The sequence below is a fragment of the Microcaecilia unicolor genome, chromosome 8, assembly GCF_901765095.1.
Source record: "Microcaecilia unicolor chromosome 8, aMicUni1.1, whole genome shotgun sequence".
Lineage (NCBI taxonomy): Eukaryota > Metazoa > Chordata > Amphibia > Gymnophiona > Siphonopidae > Microcaecilia > Microcaecilia unicolor.
Genome location: NC_044038.1, coordinates 89,926,881 through 89,950,385, shown reverse-complemented (window position 1 = coordinate 89,950,385; position 23,505 = coordinate 89,926,881). Strand labels below are relative to the sequence as shown.

At 46.2% G+C, this 23,505-nt stretch overlaps 1 protein-coding gene across 4 annotated transcripts in view; it reads right to left on the bottom strand.

Moving 5' to 3' along the window:
* The window catches only part of HAUS5 (HAUS augmin like complex subunit 5), a 245,600-nt gene that overhangs the window by 57,166 nt on the left and 164,929 nt on the right, over nt 1-23,505 (bottom strand). For all 4 annotated transcript variants that reach the window (XM_030212334.1, XM_030212333.1, XM_030212336.1 and 1 more), the window contains exons 16-18: nt 19,474-19,619; nt 18,135-18,249; nt 17,673-17,811 (exon numbers count right to left, since the gene is read on the bottom strand). In XM_030212334.1, coding sequence (XP_030068194.1) covers nt 17,673-17,811; nt 18,135-18,249; nt 19,474-19,619 — 400 coding nt within the window. The remainder of the gene's footprint in view (nt 1-17,672; nt 17,812-18,134; nt 18,250-19,473; nt 19,620-23,505) is intronic.

Below are 23,505 nucleotides of genomic sequence, written 5' to 3'. Positions count from 1 at the left end.
TGAAACCAAATTTGTTTATAAATCCAGACATTTTGTTAACATCCCCATATGGAGACATTTTATTGATGATATTTTCTTTGTCTGGCTAGGGGATGAGATGAATTTAAAAAGCTTTATTGGTTATTTGAATCAATGTGATGTAAACATTCAGTTTGAAGAAACAATAGCTGATGAATGTATTAAGTTCTTAGATATTTCGATCAGCTTGAGGGGTGGTAAATTTAAAACCACATTGTTTAGGAAAGAAACGGATCAGAACTCGCTCCTCCATCATCACAGTTTTCACCCAAAAAACCTAAGAGATGGTATCCCGATGGGTCAGTTGTTAAGGGTTAAAAGGTTATGTTCGAATAAGGAGGATTATGATCAACAGGCATCTGTAGTGGCAGAACGGTTTGCTCAACACAAATATCCAAAATCAGTTATCAAAAGAGCGTTAAAAAGGGCTAAGAACACACATAGGGAGTGGCTTCTACAAGATTTGACAATTGAACAAAATGAATGTCTGACATGTATCTTGCCGTATTCTAAGCAGTCTATGGCTTTACAGAGAAAGCTAATAAACCGATAACATCCTCCAGTGTTTCATCATATATTTAAAGACCCCCCCCCCCCCCCCCCCGAAAATAGTGTATAGGAGGGCTCAGAACTTGGGGGAGCTTCTGTCTGCCACTAGATACAATTTGTCTACAGAGCCAGTTGCTAGAGGTCACTTTAAATGCAATGCGTGTCTACTGTAAATACAGTATATGTGCTGATCGAATCTTATTTGAAAATGACAGGACACATTATTTGAAAAGTGAAACCAATTGTAATTCGCAGGAGGTGGTCTATGCGATTTGCTACCCATGTGACAGATGGTATATTGACTATACAACTAGGAAAATAAAAATCAGAATAGCGGAACACCTTAGTAATTTACGGTTAAAGGAAATGGAAGCACCTCTTGCTTCCCATTGGATGGAAGCCAAGCATCAGATAGACACACTGTGATTTGTAGTCTTATTCCAGCTGCAGAACTTCAGAGGTGAAAATGATCCATTTAAATTGCATTAGATAGAACAAAAATTCATTTTCCTTTATAATACTCTTGAACCAGCTGGTCTAAATTGCGAAATAGAATGGGAATTAGAAAGGTGATGTAGACACGCTATTGGGAGTAAATGACATGGGCACTGTGATTGAATACGCTGTAATTTGGATGAGTATAAATTAAGGAGACGGGTTACTCCATAATACGCATGTGCAAAGAGCTCTGTGAAGCAATGGGATGTTGGACGGGTTGAGCTTTTCAGCTGTGGTGTGCTAAAAGTATTTGAATTATTTGATATCTGGTGAGTGTATTTTGAGTTATATCCTATATAATAAAACTCACCTCCAACGTTCGAAACCTGGCTGCCTGTGTCCGTAACTTGGGTCTCCGAAGCCCTCTGACGTCACGACGCATTACGCGGAAAACCAATCAAGTTGGACTCTTTGTGTGCATGCGTCTGACGTCAGACGCGCGAGCACAAACTGAGTAAGTCCAACTTCACTGCATTTTCCTCCATCGCGCGCCACCGAGAAGGGGAGACTTCGGCCGGCTGGCGGGGGTTGGGGTCCTCCGCCAGCACAGGTACGCCAGAGCGGCTGGGGCAGTTTGGCAGAGAGCACGGGGGCTCCAGACGCTCGCAAAAGCGGGGGTCCAAGGGTCAGGAACTGCGAGGGATGGGGGTCTAAAAATCGGTGAGAGAAAGCCATGGAGGTGGGGTCTCGAACTCTGACAGCGTTAGGGAGGGGACTGGAACATGGAGGGGGGGTGTGGAATTTGGATTGAAGGAGAGAGGGGGGGGTCTGCAACTGGAGGGGCCAGTGATGGGGGGGTCTGCAACTTGGGGGGTGATGGAGGGGTCTGGAACGGGGGGGGGGGGGGGGGGGGGAGGAAAACCTTGCTAGCGCCAGTTTCCTTTGCCTGAAACGGGCCTTTTTTACTAGTATAATTGTAAATGATGAACATGTATAAGTAAATGTAGATGATTTTAAATGCACAGACTGACAGCTCCTGATGACACCTAACGGGCGAAACACAAATTTTGTGTCGGGCTGGACAATCATGAGAAGAGCGGAACAACAGAACGTGTGAAAATTGCCCAACTTTATATCAGCTAAAGAATTGAGGAGTTTGAAGGATTTCCGTGTGTGTGGACTGAGGCTTTCTGACGGGAAGAAACTGACTAATCCGGACTATTTGGAGGATTAGCGATTCATCGCAGTAACTTTCACCACGGATTGACTCCTAAGCATTGGACAAGGTTTTTTTTAATGACGTTATAGATGTGATGAATGAATGAATGAATATGGGGTTATATCTTATATGTTTTTGATAGTTTGCTGTGCTTTATTATTACTGAAAAAATGATTTTTGAAATAAATACATTTGCATCATAATATAATGTTATGATTGATGTAAGAACTCTCTTTAAGATTGTTTGAACTTGGGAGATGCACCATACAAGGAGATTAGTTCCTCATAAAATATGACTGCTTCACTATTCATAGTAACACACTAGTAAATGACGGCAGATAAAAACCTGTATGGTCCATCCAATCTGCCCAAGATAAACTCATTGTATGAGCTACTTTATATGTATAAATGACCTTGACTTGTCCTTGCCATTTTCAAGGCACCGACGGTAGAAGTCTGCCCAACACTAGCCTTGCTTCCCAATTACCGGTGTCGCCACCCAATATCCGCTAAGCTTCTGTGGATCCATTCCTTCTAAACAGGATTCCTTTGTGTTTATCTCACGTATTTTTGAATTCCGTTACCGTTTTCATCTCCACCACCTCCTGCAGGAGGGCATTCCAAGTATACACCACCATCTCCATGTAAAAATACTTCCCAGACATTTTCCTGAGTCTGCCCCCCTTCAACCTCAATTCATGTGCTCTAGTTCTACCACCTTCCCATCTCTGGAAATGGTTTCTTTGCAGATCAATACCTTTCAAACATTTGAACGTCTGTATATCATCCCTGTTTCTCCTTTCCTCCAGGATATACATGTTCAGGTCAGTAAGTCTCTCCTCGTACATCTTGTAAGGCAAATCCCATACCATTTTTGTACCTTTTCTTTGCACCGCTTCAAGTCTTTTTACATCCTTAGCAAGATACGGTCCAAAACTGAACATAATACTCCAGTTGGGACCTCATCAATGACTTCTACAGGGGCATCAACACCTCCTTTCTTCTGCTGGTTACACCTCTCTATACAATCTACCATCCTTCTGGCTTTGGCCACCGCCTTGTCACACTGTTTCATCTCCTTCAGATCCTCAGATACTATCACCCCAAGATTCCTCTCTCTGTCTGTGCATATCAGACTCTCACCGCCTCTAACAGTGGAAAACACTGACCAACAAGGGTCCTACTCCCAGAAATGCAGAGTTAAAGCGAATGCTACATACCTGTAGAAGGTATTCTCCAAGGACAGCAGGCTGATTGTTCTCACTGATGGGCGATGTCCACGGCAGCCCCCCCAATCGGAACACTTTCTAGCAAAGTCCTTTGCTAGCACTCGCGCGCCGATGCGCATGCGCGGCCGTCTTCCCGCCCGAACCGGCTCGTGCCGGCCAGTCTCATATGTAGCAAGACAAAGAGAAGGGAAGACACAACTCCAAAAGGGGAGGCGGGCGGGTTTGAGAGAACAATCAGCCTGCTGTCCTCGGAGAATACCTTCTACAGGTATGTAGCATTCGCTTTCTCCGAGGACAAGCAGGCTGCTTGTTCTCACTGATGGGGTATCCCTAGCCCCCAGGCTCACTCAAAACAACAAACATGGTCAATTGGGCCTCGCAACGGCGAGGACATAACTGAGATTGACCTAAAAAATTTACCAACTAAGAGTGCAGCCTGGAACAGAACAAACATGGACCTAGGGGGGTAGAGTTGGATTCTAACCCCGAACAGATTCTGAAGCACTGACTGCCCGAACCGACTGTCGCGTCGGGTATCCTGCTGCAGGCAGTAATGAGATGTGAATGTGTGGACAGATGACCACGTCGCAGCTTTGCAAATCTCTTCAATAGTGGCTGACTTCAAGTGGGCTACCGACGCCGCCATGGCTCTAACATTATGAGCCGTGACATGACCCTCAAGACTGGGCGTAAGTGAAGGAAATGCAATCTGCTAGCCAATTGGATATGGTGTGTTTCCCCACAGCCACTCCCCTCCTGTTGGGATCAAAAAACAAACATTTGGGCGGACTGTCTGTTGGGCTGTGTCCGCTCCAGATAGAAGGCCAATGCTCTCTTGCAGTCCAATGTGTGCAGCTGACGTTCAGCAGGGCAGGAATGAGGACGGGGAAAGAATGTTGGCAAGACAATTGACTGGTTCAGATGGAACTCCGACACAACCTTTGGCAAGAACTTAGGGTGAGTGCAGAGGACTACTCTGTTATGATGAAATTTGGTGTAAGGGGCCTGGGCTACCAGGGCCTGAAGCTCACTGACTCTACGAGCTGAAGTAACTGCCACCAAGAAAATGACCTTCCAGGTCAAGTACTTCAGATGGCAGGAGTTCAGTGGCTCAAAAGGAGGTTTCATCAGCTGGGTGAGAACGACATTGAGATCCCATGACACTGTAGGAGGCTTGACAGGGGGCTTTGACAAAAGCAAACCTCTCATGAAGCGAACAACTAAAGGCTGTCCCGAGATCGGCTTACCTTCCACACAGTAATGGTATGCACTGATTGCACTAAGGTGAACCCTTACAGAGTTGGTCTTGAGACCAGACTCAGACAAGTGCAGAAGGTATTCAAGCAGGGTCTGTGTAGGACAAGAGCGAGGATCTAGGGCCTTGCTGTCACACCAGACGGCAAACCTCCTCCATAGAAAGAAGTAACTCCTCTTAGTGGAATCTTCCCTGGAAGCAAGCAAGATGCGGGAGACACCCTCTGACAGACCCAAAGAGGCAAACTCTATGCTCTCAACATCCAGGCCGTGAGAGCCAGGGACCGGAGGTTGGGATGCAGAAGCGCCCCTTCGTCCTGTGTGATGAGGGTCGGAAAACACTCCAATCTCCACGGTTCTTCGGAGGACAACTCCAGAAGAAGAGGGAACCAGATCTGACGCGGCCAAAAAGGAGCAATCAGAATCATGGTGCCTCGGTCTTGCTTGAGTTTCAACAAAGTCTTCCTCACCAGAGGAATGGGAGGATAAGCATACAGCAGACCCTCCCCCCAGTCCAGGAGGAAGGCATCCGATGCCAGTCTGCCGTGGGCCTGAAGCCTGGAACAGAACTGAGGGACTTTGTGGTTGGCTCGAGACGCGAAGAGATCTACCAAGGGGGTGCCCCACACCTGGAAGATCTGTCGCGCTACACGGGAACTGAGCGACCACTCGTGAGGTTGCATAATCCTGCTCAACCTGTCAGCCAGACTGTTTACGCCTGCCAGATATGTGGCTTGGAGCACCATGCCATGCCGGCGAGCCCAGAGCCACATGCTGACGGCTTCCTGACACAGGGGGCGAGATCCGGTGCCCCCCTGCTTGTTGATGTAATACATGGCAACCTGGTTGTCCGTCTGAATTTGAATAATTTGGTGGGACAGCCGATCTCTGAAAGCCTTCAGAGCGTTCCAGACCGCTCGTAACTCCAGGAGATTGATCTGTAGATCGCGTTCCTGGAGGGACCAGCTTCCTTGGGTGTGAAGCCCATCAACATGAGCTCCCCACCCCAGGAGAGACGCATCCGTTGTCAGCACTTTTTGTGGCTGAGGAATTTGGAAAGGACGTCCCAGAGTCAAATTGGACCAAATCGTTCTCCTGAATCATGGGGAGAAGGGTGCCCAGGAAAAGCATCCTGAACTTTTCTTTGACCAGATATTTGTTCAGGGCCCTTAGGTCTAGGATGGGACGCATCCCCCCTGTTTTCTTTTCCACAAGGAAGTACCTGGAATAGAATCCCAGCCCTTCTTGCCCGGATGGCACGGGCTCGACCGCATTGGCGCTGAGAAGGGCGGAGTTCCTCTGCAAGTACCTGCTTGTGTTGGAAGCTGTAAGACTGAGCTCCCGGTGGACAATTTGGAGGTTTTGAGGCCAAATTGAGGGTGTATCCTTGCCGGACTATTTGGAGAACCCACTGATCGGAGGTTATGAGAGGCCACCTTTGGTGAAAAGCTTTCAACCTCCCTCCGACCAGCAGGTCGCCCGGCACTGACACTTGGATGTCGGCTATGCTCTGCTGGAGCCAGTCAAAAGCTCGTCCCTTGCTTTTGCTGGGGAGCCGAGGGGCCTTGCTGAGTCGCACGCTGCTGACGAGAGCGAGTGCGCTGGGGCTTAGCCTGGGCCGCAGGCTGTTGAGAAGGAGGATTGTACCTACGCTTGCCAGAAGAGTAGGGAGCAGTCTTCCTTCCCCCAAAAAATCTTCTACCTGTAGAGGTAGAGGCTGAAGGCTGCCGGCGGGAGAACTTGTCGAAAGCGGTGTCCCGCTGGTGGAGCTGCTCTACCACCTGCTCGACTTTCTCTCCAAAAATATTATCCGCAAGGCAAGGTAAGTCTGCAATCCGCTGCTGGATTCTATTCTCCAGGTCGGAGGCACGCAGCCATGAGAGTCTGCGCATCACCACACCTTGAGCAGCGGCCCTGGACACAACATCAAAGGTGTCATACACCCCTCTGCCCAGGAATTTTCTGCACGCCTTCAGCTGCCTGACCACCTCCTGAAATGGCTTGGCTTGCTCAGGGGGGAGCTTGTCCACCAAGCCCGCCAACTGCCACACATTGTTCCGCATGTGTATGCTCGTGTAGAGCTGGTAGGACTGAATTTTGGCCACGAGCATAGAAGAATGGTAGGCCTTCCTCCCAAAGGCGTCCAAGGTTCTAGAGTCCTTGCCCGGGGGCGCCGAAGCATGCTCCCTAGAACTCTTAGCCTTCTTTAGGGCCAAATCCACAACTCCAGAGTCGTGAGGCAACTGAGTGTGCACCAGCTCTGGGTCCCCATGGATCCGGTACTGGGACTCGATCTTCTTGGGAATGTGGGGATTAGTTAGAGGCTTGGTCCAGTTCGCCAGCAATGTCTTTTTTAGGACATGATGCATGGGTACTGTGGACGCTTCCTTAGGTGGAGAAGGATAGTCCAGGAGCTCAAACATTTCAGCCCTGGGCTCGTCCTCCACAACCACCGGGAAGGGGATGGCCGTAGACATCTCCCGGACAAAGGAAGCGAAAGACAGACTCTCGGGAGGAGAAAGCTGCCTTTCAGGAGAGGGAGTGGGATCAGAAGGAAGACCCTCAGACTCCTCGTCAGAGAAATATCTGATGTCCTCTTCATCTTCCCACGAGGACTCACCATCGGTGTCAGACACAAGTTCACGGACCTGTGTCTGCAACCGTTCCCGGCTCGACTCCGTGGAACCACGGCCACAGTGGGAGCATCGAGAGGTAGATTCCCTCGCCCGCACCGGCGAAGCTCCCTCCGCCGACGTAGTCGGGGAGCCTTCCTGGGAGGCTACCGCAGACCTCACCCCAGGCAATGGGCCAGCCGGCGCCTCGCTCGACGGTACCGGTGGCACAAGCACCCCCGGTACCGGAGGGGTAGGGCACAACAGCTCTCCCAGGATCTCTGGGAGAACGGCCCGGAGACTCTCGTGCAGAGCGGCTGTGGAAAAAGACATGGAAGCCGATGCAGGTGTCGATGTCAAAATCTGTTCCGGGCGTGGAGGCTGTTCCGGGCTGTCCAAAGGGGAGCGCACCGACACCTCTTGAACAGAGGGCGAGCGGTCCTCTCGGTGCCGATGCCTACTGGGTGCCGACTCCCTCGGTGACCCAGAGCTCTCGGTGCCGACACGGGAAGAGGACCGGTGACGATGCTTCTTCGATTTTTTGGAACGAAGCATTTCACCGGAGCTTCCCGGCACCGACGAGGACGTAGAATCCAGCCGTCGCTTCCTTGGGGCCGAGGCCGAAGGAGGTCGGTCTCGGGGGGGGCTGTACCGCAGGAGCCCTCAGGGTAGGGGGAGACCCACCCAAAGGCTCACCACCACCATAAGGGGAATGGACAGCCCTCACCTGCACTCCAGTTGAAGCACCACCGTCCGACGACATCAGCAGAAGTGGAGGTCCCGGTACCACCGACGCCGACTTCCGATGTCTCAGCCCCGATGCAGAGGGTCGATGCCCTCGATGTAGTCGCGGCCGAGGACGGAGGTCTTGACGCTGCCGACGTCGATGCACTCGATACTCCCGGTGCCGATGCCGACGAAGAGCCCGAGAACAAAACGTTCCACTGGGCCAATCTCGCTACCTGAGTCCTTTTCTGTAAAAGGGCGCAAAGACTACAGGCCTGCGGGCGGTGCCCAGCCCCCAGACACTGAAGACACGACGCGTGCCTGTCAGTGAGCGAGATTACCCGGGCGCACTGGGTGCACTTCTTGAAGCCGCTGGGAGACTTCGATGACATGGGCGGAAAAATCACGCCGGCGAAATCAAAACTCGTAATTGCGGTAAGGCACCAAAAAAGAGGGGAAGAAAAAAATTCGACCCGAGGCCTCAAAAGGGCCTACCCCGAAAACGAACAGAAACTTAACGGGGCAAAACCTGGAAATACCGGAAGGGGAAAAAGACCGAAAAGGCCCTCTTCCGAAATCCTTTTCCGTTTTTTTTTTTTTAATAGCGAAAGAGCCAAAAAGATGCGCGAGGTCGACTTAAGGGGCGCGAACGGCGTAACACGACCGTACCGAGCGCGGAGAAAAGAAGACTGACGAACACGAGCCGGTTCGGGCGGGAAGACGGCCACGCATGCGCGGTGCGCATCGGCGCGCGAGGACTAGCAAAGGACTTTGCTAGAAAAGTGTTCTGATTGGAGGGGCTGCCATGAACGTCACCCCCCATCAGTGAGAACAAGCAGCCTGCTTGTCCTCGGAGAATCATATTTCCATATCTAAATGACAGGTTAATTTCTGGAGAGACTACAGAAAACAAAAGTGACAACCTCTCTTCAAACTTCAATGAAAGCTCTCCAGGCCTTAGGATATATCAATATTTTTAAGACAACTCTAGTCCCAACCCAAACACTGGAATTGGAAGGAGCACTCCAGCGACTAAAAAAACTCCTGCAAACATAATGGGTAGAGGTAATAATTGAGTTGACAACATATCCTTGATTGCAGACTCAAGGCTCATGGATAGCTGTGAAAAGTAACAAAATCAAAAACAAAGTAATTTGTTAAAGATTACCAATTTGGTACTTCAGATTCAAAAACAACCAACCAAGTCACCAAACAAACAAGTGAGCACAGTCTCCTATTTTCTTTGCTGAGAGGCAAATAGAAACTGGTATTAGGAGTTGGGACATTATCCTCCAGATTCTATATAGGCCACACAAATGTTGGGTGCACAAATTTGGGCATGGATACCAGACCTGTGTCTTCATTAAATAGTGTGCCATTAACAGTCAGTGTTACTTGGCAGTCATTTATGTTTACACGCAGATTTGCCCTGCGCTCTATTCTATAAAATGCACGCCTAAATTTTATAGTGCGTAACTCAAAAGGGGATGTGGCCATGGGAGGGGCATAAGTGGTTCAGGGGCATTCCTAGAAATTGGGCACATATATTACCCTGTTCTATAATCATCGTGCCTAACCACCATTACTTGCGTGCCAGCATTTAATCTAGTATTCTGTAAAGGGCACCTTCTGTGCAGAGCACCCTTTGCAGAATACTAGTTTAGTGCAGACCCGCTACTTTGTTCCTGTGCCCGCTCTGCTGAACGTTCTTGGCTTAAATCCCACACCCTTGCCAACTTCATTCATTTCAAATTGTACTTATGTACTAAATTCATGCTTAACTCCTTCCAGTCTGCCCTTTCACTTGCCAAACAAGATTACTTCACCCAACTGACAAATTCCCTTGGCTCCAACCCTAGACTCCTCTTCGCCACACTGAACTCTCTTCTCAAGGTACCTCTGCCCCCAATTCCTCCATCTCTTTCTCCTCAGACCCTAGCTGAGCACTTCCACGATAAAATCCGTAAGATTAACCTTGAATTTTCATCCAAACCCTCCCCACCTCTCTCTCCCTTAGTCCTCACCCCCTACTCCTTCCTCTCCTTTTTCCTCCTTCTCTGAAGTGTCTATTGAGGAAACTGCCCTTCTTCTTTCCTCCTCTAAATGTACTACCTGTTCCTCTGATCCCATCCCCACGTATCTACTTAACACTATCTCTCCTACTATCATCCCAGTCATCTGTCACATCCTTAATCTTTCACTCTCCACTGCAACTGTTCCTATGGCCTTCAACCATGCTGTTGTCACTCCACTCCTTAAAAAACCCTCACTTGACCCTACCTGTCCCTCCAACTATCGCCCCATCTCCCTTTCCAAATTACTTGAATGTGTCGTTCACCGCCGTTGTCTTGACTTTCTTTCTTCGCAACCTATTCTTGACCCACTCCAATCTGGTTTTCGCCCTCTTCACTCTACTGAAACTGCACTTACCAAAGTCTCTAATGACCTGCTACTGGCTAAATCCAGAGGTCCCTATTCTATCCTTCTTGACCTATCTGCTGCTTTCGACACTGTTGACCACACTATACTTCTGGATACGCTGTCCTCGCTTGGATTCCAGGGCCCTGTTCTTTTCTGGTTCTCCTCTTAACTCTCACTTCGTTCTTTCAGTGTTCACTCTGATGGATCCTCTTCAACTTCCATCCCACTTTCTGTTGGTGTGCCTCAGGGTTCTGTCCTTGGACCCCTCCTTTTCTCCATCTATACCTCTTCCCTTGGTACCCAGATTTCATTCCATGGCTTCTAGTACCATCTTTACGCTGAGGACTCTCAGATCTACATCTCCACCCTTGAAATCTCAACCTCGATCCAGGACAAAATCTCAGCCTGCTTGTTCGACATTGCTGCTTGGATGTCTCAACACCATCTAAAGCTCAACATGACCAAAACTGAACTTCTCATTTTTCCCCCTAAACCCACCTCCCCCTTTATCTCTGTTAATGGCTCTCACATCCTCCCTGTCTCCTTGGCTCGTAACCTTGGAGTCATCTTTGATTCCTCTCTCTCATTCTCTGCGCATATTCAACAGATCGCCAAAACCTGTCGTTTCTTTATCTACAATATTAGCCCCTTCCTTTCTGTACGCTGCCAGAACCCTTTTTCCACACCCTTGTCACCTCTCGTTGGACTATTGCAATTTACTTCTCACTGGTCTTCCGCTCAGCCATCTCTCTCCTCTCCAATCTGTCCAAAATTCTGTGGCACGACTTATTTTCCGCCAGAATCATTATACCCACACTAGCCCGCTCCTCAAGTCACTTCACTGGCTCCCTGTCTGCTTCCACATTGTTTAAACTTCTCGTACTGACCTTTAAATGCATCCACTCTGCAGCCTCCCATTACCTCTCCGCTCTCACCTCTCCCTACATTCCTCCCCGTGAACTCCGCTCACTGGACAAATCTCTCTTGTTGTCCCCCCTTCTCCTCCACTGCTAACTCCAGGCTTCGCTCCTTTTCTCTCGCGGCACCTTATGCCTGGAATAGGCTTCCTGGACCTATACGTCTAGCTCCATCTCTACCCGTTTTCAAATCTATGCTGAAAACCCACCTTTTCACTGCTGCTTTTAGCTCCTAGCCACTACTCGTTTGTCCTCCCCTTGTCCCTTCCTTCCTTCTCACCTATTACTTCCCTCACCCGTAACTGTCTTATCTGTCTGTATTATTTAGATTGTAAGCTCTTTTGAGCAGGGACTGTCTCTTTGTATCAGGTGTTCAGCGCTGCATGCGTCTGGTAGCACTAAACAAATGCTAATAATAATAATAATCTTCCCGGTGCCTAACTTTGGGTACCATTTATAGAATTCCTTTATCTGCATGATCTTTCCATTCTACCCTATAATGTGAAATAATACTTGATCCTGACCTTATGTACATAAGTATTGCCATACTGAGACAGACTGAAGGTGCATCAAGCCCAGCATCCCGTTTCCAACAGTAGCCAAACCAGGTTACAAGTACCGGGCAAGATCCCAAAACAGTACAACACATTTTATGCTGCTTATCCTAGAAATAAGCAGTGGATTTTCAAGTCCATTTTACTAAGCTAACTGCTTTTACTACATTCTCTGGAAACGAATTCCACATTGAGAATAACACATTGAGTGAAGAAATATTTTCTCTAATTCATTTTAAATTTACTGTTTTGCAGCTTCATTGCATGCCCCCTAGTCCTAGTATTTTTGGAAAGAGTAAAGAAGCGATTCACATCCTTCCGTTCCACTCCACTCATTATTTTATAGACCTCTATCATATCTCCCCTCAGCCGTCTTTTCTCCAAGCTGAAAAGCCCTAGCCGCTTTAGCCTCTCTCATAGGGAAGTCATCCCATCCCCTTTATCGTTTTCGTCTTCCTTCTCTCTACCTTTTCTAATTCCACTACACCTTTTTTGAGATGCGGTGACCATTTTCAGGTCACCATAATGTCTGCCTGTCAATGTCCTTACCTCCCTACCGCTAGAGTTGCTTTCTAAGTACATCTCGTACCTAACTGCCATGAGATCATTTATGCTTGGTTTTGGAATCCATCCTCTTTCTATAAAGGAACCCTCTGTGTTTATCCCATGTATTTTTGAATTTAGTCGTCTCCACCACCTCTACTGGGCAGGCATTCCAGGTATCCACAACCCTCTCTGTGAAAAAGTATTTTCTGATGTTGCTCTAAGTTTACCAGTCTGAAACTTCCATTCATGTCCTCAAGCTCTACCACCTCCCCATCTCTGGAAAAGGTTTATTTGAACATTAATACCTTTCAAATATCTGTATCTTATCTCCCTTATGACTCCTTTCCTCTAGGCTATGGATGGTTAGGTTTTCAAGTCTAATCTTATGTTTCTGTGGTGCAAACCTCACATCATTTTTGTCACCATCCTCTGAACTGCTTCAAATCTTTTTATGTCCTTAGCAAGATACCGCCTCAAAAACTTCACAACATACTCCAAGTGGGGCCTCATCAACAATTTGTATAGGAGTATTACCTTCTCCTTTCTGCTGCTGGTAATGTCTTTCACTATGAAGCCTATTATTCTCCTGGTTTTGGCCACCACCTCATCACATTGTTTTGCCACTTTAAAATCTTCAGACACTATGGAGCTGATAATCAAATTCCCCGCGCTGTTCCGATGATCAAAACTAATAGAATGTAAATTTATGCGTGCTATTAGTTTTGATCATTGGGGTACTTCTGGGGGAGGACTGTTTCTGGGTATGCACCCAAGGCAGAATCCCCCTGCAGAAGTTGTTTGACAGGTCTGGGCTGTAAAAAAAAAAAAAAAGCCTGGACCTGTCAAACATGAGGTCCCACCCCTCACGCAAGGGGCTAAAGTTCTGGTGGGTCTCCAGCCCCCTAACCTGCCCCCCTGGACAAGTTTCCCTGGTGGCCCAGTGGTCTTCCCCCCTGACCCAACGACACAGGGGCTGGAGGTCCAGTGGACATCTAGCCCCCTTGACTCCCACTCAACACAAAAAAAATGTCCTTGGTAGTCCATTGGGCCACCCTACCCCAACCCGCCCTGGTAGCCTAGTACCCCCCCCAAACCCCCCATACCTTTGGAAGGGATGGAGTAGCACTCCCTCCTCCTGGGGCGCTGCCTTATTGAAGCCCTGCCAGACAGGGTGCCACCATTTTGAAGGCGGAGCCCCAGGAGCAGGCAGTGCTACTCCCTTCTAAAAGTATCCGGGGGGGGGGGGGGGGGGTGGAGGTGTTTCAGAATATGGTTAATATCTTTAGCCAAATAAGAGTACTAAATAGTACATACTGGAGGGGCCACAGTGTTATTTTTTAATTTACCAATTAGAAGGATTTTATGATCAGTACATTTGGCTCTATTACAACCAGCTGCAATACAATGTGCAGATTTTATATTTGTGGCTGATCTCAGAATGCTGCTATGTTTTTAAAGTGCTGGTGATTTAGAATGGATAAAACCATTGCTGCTATTCATGTTTTAGGTACTATAATATGTGATCTAAAGAGCAACCATTATTCAGTAAGGGCCCCTTTTATCAAGCTGTGGCAAAAGGGGGCCTGCGTTGGTGTATGGCCATTTTGGGAAGGGAGCTCTTTGCCACCCATTGAGGTGACGGTAAGTGCTCCCTCGTTAACCTGGTGGTAACCGTGCAATGCGTGGCACTGCCTGATTAACGCCGGGTACCAGGGTTGGACACATAGGACCTCGCGGTGCTCCCTGCTATTGCAGCAATCTGACTCTTTCCTCTCCTCCCCCAAGCCGCAGGGTGCCCTCCCAGCACATACCTGAAGCCACCCTGGTGGTCTAGTGGAGTCTTTGGGGTAGGAAAGATCCCCAGTCTTTCCTGCCCACTGCCGGCGCTGACCCTTTTGCTGCCGCATCGCTTTTTAAAAATGGCTATCGAGACTTCCAGCGGCAGCCTTGCGAGACTTCCGCTGAAGTCTTGCAAGGCTGCCATTTTAAAGAAGATACTGAAAAAAAAAATCAAGGTAATATCTGTGTTATTTGGAGGGGCTGGTTAAAAGGACGGGGAGGGGAGGATACTGTTAAAAAAAAAAAAATATATATATATATATATATATATATATATATATATATATATCTCTGTCCTTTTTGGAGGGGCTGGTTAAAGGGACACCCTAGTACTATTATATTTGTACAGAGATTTTTTTTTCTCCTGGTAAAGGGCCACTAAACAGACATTGTGCTATGAGAATCAGGTGCTCAACATTCAGAATTTCTATTTATTTACTTATTTATGGCATTTTATCCCACATTAAACATGAATTAGACAAATCTGGGAGCATTTAAAACTTTTTTTTTCCTGTGCCTACATCAAAAGAAAAAAAAGATGCTCCTTTTGCTTTGTGGAATGCAGTGGTATATTATAAAAATGCACTTGCCTTTTTTTTTTATTATTACTATTTCACAGCAAAGGTATTGATTAATGAGGGAAGGGTTTCCTTCGTGCAGAACTGTCCAGAGTCAGTCTAAATGTGCTAACATTGTCCAGTTCAGCACACTATTAGCAGCCAAGTTCACACAAAGTTAATTATGTTCAGTGGAAAATAAGTCAGCTCACGCTGCTAGCTATGTGAATATTCAATCACTGTTTCATTATTGCTAACAAGTATTACATATTAAGGGGATTTGTTTTAATTCATTTATCCAGTCCTTGCATGCACATGGTTTTGTTTTTTTAAACCGAAAGGTTTCCTATAATAGGACTGTGCATATTTGAATTAGATTTGTCTTTATTTGAAATTTTAAAAATATTTAAAACACACCTTGTCAACTAGGGGCGGGGCTAGGTGGGGAGGAGCTAGGTGGGACAAGGGGGCCCGCCGAACTGGTCAGCACAGGGCCCCGCAAGACTGGACCTGCCAGATACAGTTCGGTGCTACAAAAATAAATACATTTTTGTAGCGCTGGAAATGACGGTGTGCTAGGGGTGGGAAGTACCGTTGGGCTAATGCGGTAGCCCGGCGGTACTTCCTGTATAGTGAGTGGTAAGCCTACGTTGGGCTTACCCCCCCTTAGTAAAAGGAGCCCTAAGTGTCCTGTTTTAAGGTAATGTCCCTCCTTTTTAGTCTTTACTTAGAATCTCTTATTTTTTGTTTTATCATTTTCACTTTAATTAATTTTGTGTGTGTTACTTTTAATGTGCATGTGTCTACTCTTATTGCATATTGGTTATTTAGGGCTCCTTTTACAAAGCAGCGCTACCAAATAGCATGCGCTAAATGCAAAGAAGCTCATGGGAGTTGAATAGGCTTCTATGAATTCAGCGCACCTTAACTGGTAGCACTGCTTTGAAAAAGGTGCCCTTAATTACACATATATTGATATAGGATTATCATGATTTTATTTTATGTACATGTTTTGTTTTATCATTTTTAGGTGTGTTATATGTCCTTATGATAAAAACTTAAGCATGCCCCTGATGTAGACAGTTTGTTGTTGAAACATGTTGGGCTTTTATTAAAACACTAGTAAAAAAGCCCCGTTTCTGATGCAAATGAAACGGGGGCTAGCAATGTTTTCTTCTGTGTGCATGTGGGATTGTGTGTGTCCCTGCCCTCTGGCCTCTCTCCCCTCCCCCCCCCCGAGTCCTTCACTGTTACAGAGCCAGCGATTTAATTTCGTGCTCTGCTGTTTTCCTTCACTGACTGTGTTACAGAGAGGGCGTGGCAGACACTCATAGGGAAACCGGATATCTCGCCCCCTTCACACTTCCGGCTGGAGGCTTCATAGAACGTTGGTGTTGCCTTTTATATAGAGAGATGCCACTTTTTTAGGTTGATTTTAATAAGCTTCAATTTACTTTTCAGCCACTGGCTGGTTCTTTTGGCTGTTTTTTCTTGTTTCAAAACTTGGGTAGCCAGATTAATGAAAGGACGGTTGAATGCCAAGTCACTAGTTAAAAAGCTAGCTGTAGTTTGAGATCTCAGTGCTTTCAGAGCTCATGGAATCTCCATTCAAGCATCTAACATCTAGACCCGGAAGACAATGTTCCTTGTAACCATCACCTCAGCATGAAGAACTGATGAAATATACGCCTTGGTGTATTACCAACTATATAACCAAATTTATGAAGACAAGACAGCTCTGTATACTCATCTAACATGTCTTCCTAAAATTTTTGTAAATTTCTACAGCAGCCAACCAAATTATTGGTCTCCTTTCCTTTGCATCAAGCAAATGTGCAGGAATGGAAGTATCACTTCCTGGACTGTAGAAGAGCGGTACAAATCGATTTCCAAAACAGTAACTATCATACAGACCTTCACAGCTCTTCCTGTCTTTTGCCCCAAATATAGTACGGTATATTCAAGAACAGAACTTCTTCCTCTTGGACTACAAATTATATCAGCAAAATAATTCCACATAGTTTATGACGACTGTCTACTAGCTAAGAGCTACAACAGTGACAAAAGAATAGCTACAACTGTCATTCCTGGAGAACATTGCAAAGCAGCAACTTGGTTATCAGTATGTAACCTTCACAAAACACTGTTCTTGAAGCCCAGTCAAGACAGTAAACAGCACTTTGCAATGTGTGTGGTTAAACATTTCCATCTAGTTCACAGTACAGGTTGTGGAATGCAAGGTGCAGTAGTTAGGATAAGCGCAACCCTCAGCTTGGGAGACCCCATTTGATCTGACTTGTCCATGGAGAAACTGCAACAGCTGTTCTATGTTGAAAGGAGGATCCTACAGATACACAATCCCACCCTTCTTCCGAAGGTTGAAGAACTGAGGAAACACTACTACTGTTGGAGTGAAGAAACACTCATGTAGGCTCAGAAGACCTTTGAGTTTTCTGAACTCTGGGAGAGAAGACCTCCCTTGAATCCATCCCAGCCATGTCACTCACTTGTATGGCTATAGGATCTGGCTGTTTATGGAGAACATCTATTACAGGTATGCAGGTAATTTTTAAAAAGCCCATTGTCTGCAGGTAAACCATAAAATGCACAGAGATGGTGAAGAGTGGGGAACAGAAATTATAACAAAATTATGTATAGAAGACGAGAAAAACAGGAGAAATGTGTGTGGATGATGGTGAAGATAGATAGATCATGGAAGGGGGTGGGAGGGAGAAAGTGGCCAAGAAAATTAGAGGAGAATGAGCCAGATTCTCCAACTTTAAAAATCCATACTCTGAACATCAGGTGCCTGGGACTGCTTTTTCTTCATCTGTAGCTTGTTCAGGGCTGTGGTCTTATAGGATATCTGACCATGTAAATGCATACGGACCTTCTTGAGTTCAGCAGCATGAATTAAGATCTTCTCTGGGGCCTGAGAGAGGAACAAAAGTATCATACTACTTAAATCAGCTGATAGCTGCAATATTCTGATGTTCTAAAGACATGAGTGGTAGCTGTGATGCTCGAGACATGTGAAAGCAAGATTCACCATTTTATGACAGTATCTTTAGACATAAAAGAGGAGGGGCTATAACTTCTGATGTTCTCTTTAGTAACACTAGAGAGCAGAAGCCAAGATGGTCCATTCTGCTGAGGCATAAGAGAGTGGCTTTTTAATGCTCATTTGACACACAATCCCAGCATGTAAAACTACAAGGTTTCCTGATATCCCACTTTTTGACATCATTCTCTCACCTTATAGAGGGGGAACTTGAGGCTTTGACAGACACCAGCGAAAACGAGGGAGTCCCATGGTAACATATTATCCAGATGGTGGATAGAGAGTTCATGAGCTGGGACACGCTGAGTCCTGAAGCAAAGAGATTAAGGGTGGCAGACATTAGTATAGCATACATAAGAAAGTATACATTAGTAATACAAGGAAGCCATATCTTCATGTTTTAGGCAAGTATTAATGACAGAGCTTCATTCAGCGCCACCTACATATAAAGAGTGAGGCTTAGGACCCTTACTGGGAGTTCATAATGGAAATTCATAGAAACCAAATTGTCAATATAGTTTTACTAGTTATTTCTATCCACAGTGCCACCTCATTAACTTCTGCCTCCACAGGGATCTACAGAGCAAGAACAAACCCTTGAGCTCATCTTCTTAGTCACCCCCTCTTACCTTTATGCGGAGAGTGGCCTAAAACACATTTCAGAGATGCACACAATAGTGGATATCACTTTAAGACTCTAGGATGTTAATCATGAGATATGCAGTAGTAACAAACAAGGCTGTAAATTTTAAGTTTTAGTACTGGCATCTAAACTTCCTGATTCTGCATAATATCTAGCAGGAGGAGAAACTGTTAAAAATGGGATAACACCAGGTCAACAGTTGCCAGCAAAGAGATCCAGTCATTTTCAGACTGACTGAAATCATCAGCAGCCACAAAATCAATGCAGTCTAGATTTTGTAGATTCAGCTGTATAGGAGGTTCTCCCTGGTCCAGGCCTCCCCTTAAGTTTTGTCCAAAGACAATGCTATCAGGAAATGGCACAGTATCATGGCTATAGTGAGGATGTTGCAGTTCAATACCTGTCTCAAAGGTTAGCCAATCTCTGCCCTCCTCCCAAGGCATTCATGGAGAGATAGCAGTGGGAGACAGGAAGCAGAGTCAGTGCTGTGGGTGGTATGGACTGCTACCAGCTTTTAGCAATAATGAACCATAGGGCAGGCGTGCTCAATGCCTTTATTGTATGCAAAAAGACTGCATGCATATTCATTGTGAAAATTCTGAAAACCTTCACTGGGTTGTGGACCTTGAGCACAGGACAATGAAAATGGAAAGAGCAATCCCTCCCTCTACCAGCTTCCCCCATGGTTTGCACTATCTTTCCACACAACACAGGGGCTGTGACCGAAAGGGATGGATTTCAATTTTCCTTTCTAGCTCTTGAAATTTCAATTTTTTTTTCTAAACATGCTAACATATATGTTCAGTGGTACCAGAGAAGACAACTTAGATGCAAGCAATGTTGGACACAGTAGCAGTAGCCATGAAGAAAGGATGTGAACAGAATTTTACCCATTGATGACACGGTGCAGGAGGCAGGGAAGGAAAATTCTGGAAAATTGCTTGAGCTCCCGTTGAACACCACCACGCAACTGCTGAACCTCTGTCTCCACATCTTGCTCTGGGGTCAACAGCCGACGTTGCACAAACTGCTGCACCTGAGAGGATGGAGAGATGGCAGCGAAAGCAAAGGTTATTGTAGGGAAACAAGTGATGTTATGCAAAAAAAATTTTAAAGTTGTACATCCTCTTGCATTACACTCATATCCACATAATATGGGGGAGGATGAGTTATACAACTTTCCTATAGAAATTTGCAATCAAAGGCAGTGCTGCATACACCTCCCCCTATAAACTTTCTTGTTGAGGCCACATCCTGGGGGTGGGGGGGGGGGGGGGGTGCAGAACAAGAGAAAAAAAAAAAAAACATGTAAGCAGCTCTTCCAAACAAATAACTAAATCACAGAAACACAGGTAGGCCCTGGACCAATTTGGATGGATTCAAGGAAAGGAAATTACCAGGTACATAAATTATTCTGCTAGCGAAACCAGACACTGCTCTGTCCAAGAGGAGGCCTGTACTTTGCTACAGTGAGTCATAAGATGAATGGGTATATGTGCCTCTCCTAAATAGCTTCCTACACCCAACCTGCTACTGGAGGTCTTTGATGCCACCTTGCCCTTCCTCTGACCTGCGAACAGAACAAGTAACCCATACATCAATACAGATTTGTCATCTTTTAGGTACCTAAATATGCAAACCACATTGAGCAGGAGGATGCCTCTATATTCCTCTTCACTCTCCTTCTTAAAAGATGGGAAGACAGCTGGCTGATTATGGTGAAATGCCGAATCCACCTTGAGAAGAAAGGATGGTACTGTGCAATTGTTAGTGCTGAACTTGACAACACTGAAAAATGATCCCATAAGAGCTTACAGCTACAGTACAAAATGAGTTTTCAATGTCAAAAGCTTGAGAGAGGCCGACCTAATAGTTTTGAATGGTTCTTCTATCATCCCTTTCAGAAGATTAAGATCCCAAGGCAGAGTCAACAACTGGAAAGGCAAACATACATGCTTAATGCTACACAGGAAACACACCACATTCAGGTCAACAGTCAGTGGACACTCCCAAATTCTATGTTGGTAGCAGGCTATGGCTGCCATTTACACCATCAATGAATTCAGGGCCAAATCTCTCTTTAGAAAAGTGCTTCTCAACCCAGTCCTTGAGACACACCTAGTCCCATCAGGTTTTCAGGATATCCACAATGAATATGCACGAGATAGTATAATCTCTCTCATGCATATTCACTGTGGATATCCTGAAAACCTGATAGACTAGTTGTGCCTCGAGGACTGGGTTGAGAAAACACTGCTCTAGACCACATTACAAAAGGAGAAATTAGATCTTAGGTGCTAATTTGCTTTCCTTTAGTCTCTCCAGACCGGCTCAGAGAACACTGATGGGTTATCAGCAGGTGGCGTCTGAGAACTCCTGATTCTAGAGTGAACCTATAAAAATACTGTACAGTTCCTCAGAGAATAAGTATTATTTTGCAAAGCAAGGCAGAGAAAACCGTTGCATCTGTGCTCCATTTAGTTCTCACTAAAGCTACTAATACAGCAAAAGGAACTGACAAAGAGATGATCCTACAAATGGAACTCTTCCATTAAGTGTAAATATTCCTTCAATATTAAGCTTACACAGTGGACGCTACTTCTCTAAGCCCACAGAAGAACCTACAATGGGCAAAACCACCAACTGGTTGACATGGAACAATGTAACCACTTTGGGAAAGAAGGTGGAACTGGATGCAAAATGAACTGCTCCCTGGAAAACATTAAAAAGGTTTCCTGCACAATAGGGCCTGCAATTCCAGAATATGGCATGCTGATGAGATAGTGACCAGAAACACTGACTTCAGAGTAAGGTATGTAAGAGTACAAAAGGACAGAGATTCAAAAGGGGATTGTACTAAGACCGAGCGGACCAGATCAAGATCCCAAGAAGGAACAAATGAATATTTAGAAGGATGGATTAAACTGACTATATGCAGAAAATGCAGACTTACCCTTTATCTGGCCCTGAAAACATGCTATTGCAGCACCTATACCTTTAGTGAAGCAAGGGCCAGGATTTGCACTAGGAACGGAAAGACACTAATCCACGATCTTCACACCAGCCCTCGAAGATCCTCCAATCCAAATGTAAGGCAAGGAGGTAGACTGCCACTGTGCTGCATTCTTGGTGGAGATCACTTTAGATGATTAACTTCTCTTACTCAGCCAAGTTCTCTCAAGAGCCAAGCCATAAGACAAAACTGAGCCAGGTCTGGCATCACTACTGGTTCCTACATCAGGAGGTCATCAAACTATGGCCACAGAGGAAAAACAAAAGCAGATCGACAGGCCACAACTGAACCAGGACACCTATGCCCTCCAAGCTCCGGGTCTTAAGACTGAAAAACTGTGGAACCTTAGCATTACTACTACTTAGCATTTCTATAGCGCTGCCAGGGTTACGCAGCGCTGTACAAGTTTAACATGGGGAAGGACAGTCCTTGCTCAAGAGAGCTTACAATCTAAAGGTTACAAACTATGTAGTCAGTGTAGGTATCATGAATGGGGAAGGTGGTTAGGCGCCAAAAGCAAGGGAGAAGAGATGGACTTTGAGTAAGGACTTGAAAATGGGAAGGGAGGGCGTCATCATAAGTTCCATCACTGGATTGCCCCACCGGTGAACACTGACCGGCGTAAGCCTCTCGACTCAGATGCCATGCCTCTGGATCCAGGACATGCCTGCTGAGAAAATCCGTCTGGACATTTTCCACTCCAGCAATGTGAGAGGCTGACAGATCTAACAGAGGAGGCACCATATCCTCCACCAGTAGACAATGCTTGATATATGTCAATGCTGCAGCGATGGACAGGACTCTTACTGCCCTGCCCTCGAGAAGACCCAGAACTACTGATGTGCTAATCGGATCACTCTGGTCTCCAATTTGTTCACTGACCAACATACCTCCTCCCTGGGCCAGAGCTCTTCTGCCAGCTGACCGAGACATTGGGCTCCCAAGCTCTTGAGGCTGGCATCTGTATTCACCATCATCCACTGTGGCAGATCCTACGTGGCTGCAATGAATCTCAGGACCTGAATATAGTCCCTGACCTCGGAAATCTCCTGTGTAGAAAGCCCAGAACCTGGCTCTGTAAGTTTCCAGATCTTGTTGCCGGCAGGAAAACTCGACCCTGACAATGTCTAAACACACCCCTAGGTTTCTAAGGTCTAAGAGGGTGACAAATGACTCGTGTGGATTAAACACCCAACCTAGGGATTCCTCGAATTGCACTACCCAAGCAGTAACCTGACAGCTCTCCTAGTACAACTTCACCAGAATCAAAAGAATTGTTTAATACAGGTGAAACAGAATACCTTCTTTGCGCAGATCCACCAATACTACCACCATCAACTTGGAAAACAAAGGAGGAGACATCACTAGACCAAAGGGAAGTGCACAAAGCTGATGCCTCCCCAAAATGGTGAGGCAAAGGAACCGCTGATAGACTTGATGAACTGAGATGTGAAGATATGCCTCTTTCAGATCAAAAGAGGTAAGGAACTCCCCCAATGTACTGCTACAATTACAGATCAAAATGTTTCCATATAAAAACTGGGGAACTTAAGCATCTAGATTGACTCCCTAAGATCCAAAAATGGGCAGGAAGGCACCCTCTTTCATCAGTACCACAAAATAAGTGGAGTAATGATCAGTCCCTAACTAGACCTTAGCTGTACCAGCCTTGTCAGTGTGTCTCTGACTGCCCCCTCTTTTGCCTGAGACCAACAGGGAGACTCCAGGAAGGCATCCAAGAGAGGATATGTGAATTCTAAAGCATAGCCATCGCAGATGGCGTCGAGAACCCACTGGTCCAAAGTTATCTGGGCCCAGCTCCAATAGAAATTTCTTAACCAAGCTCTTACTACTCCTAGAGAATGGGCCCAGACACCTTCATTGAGAACTATATCCCTGTTACAGGGCA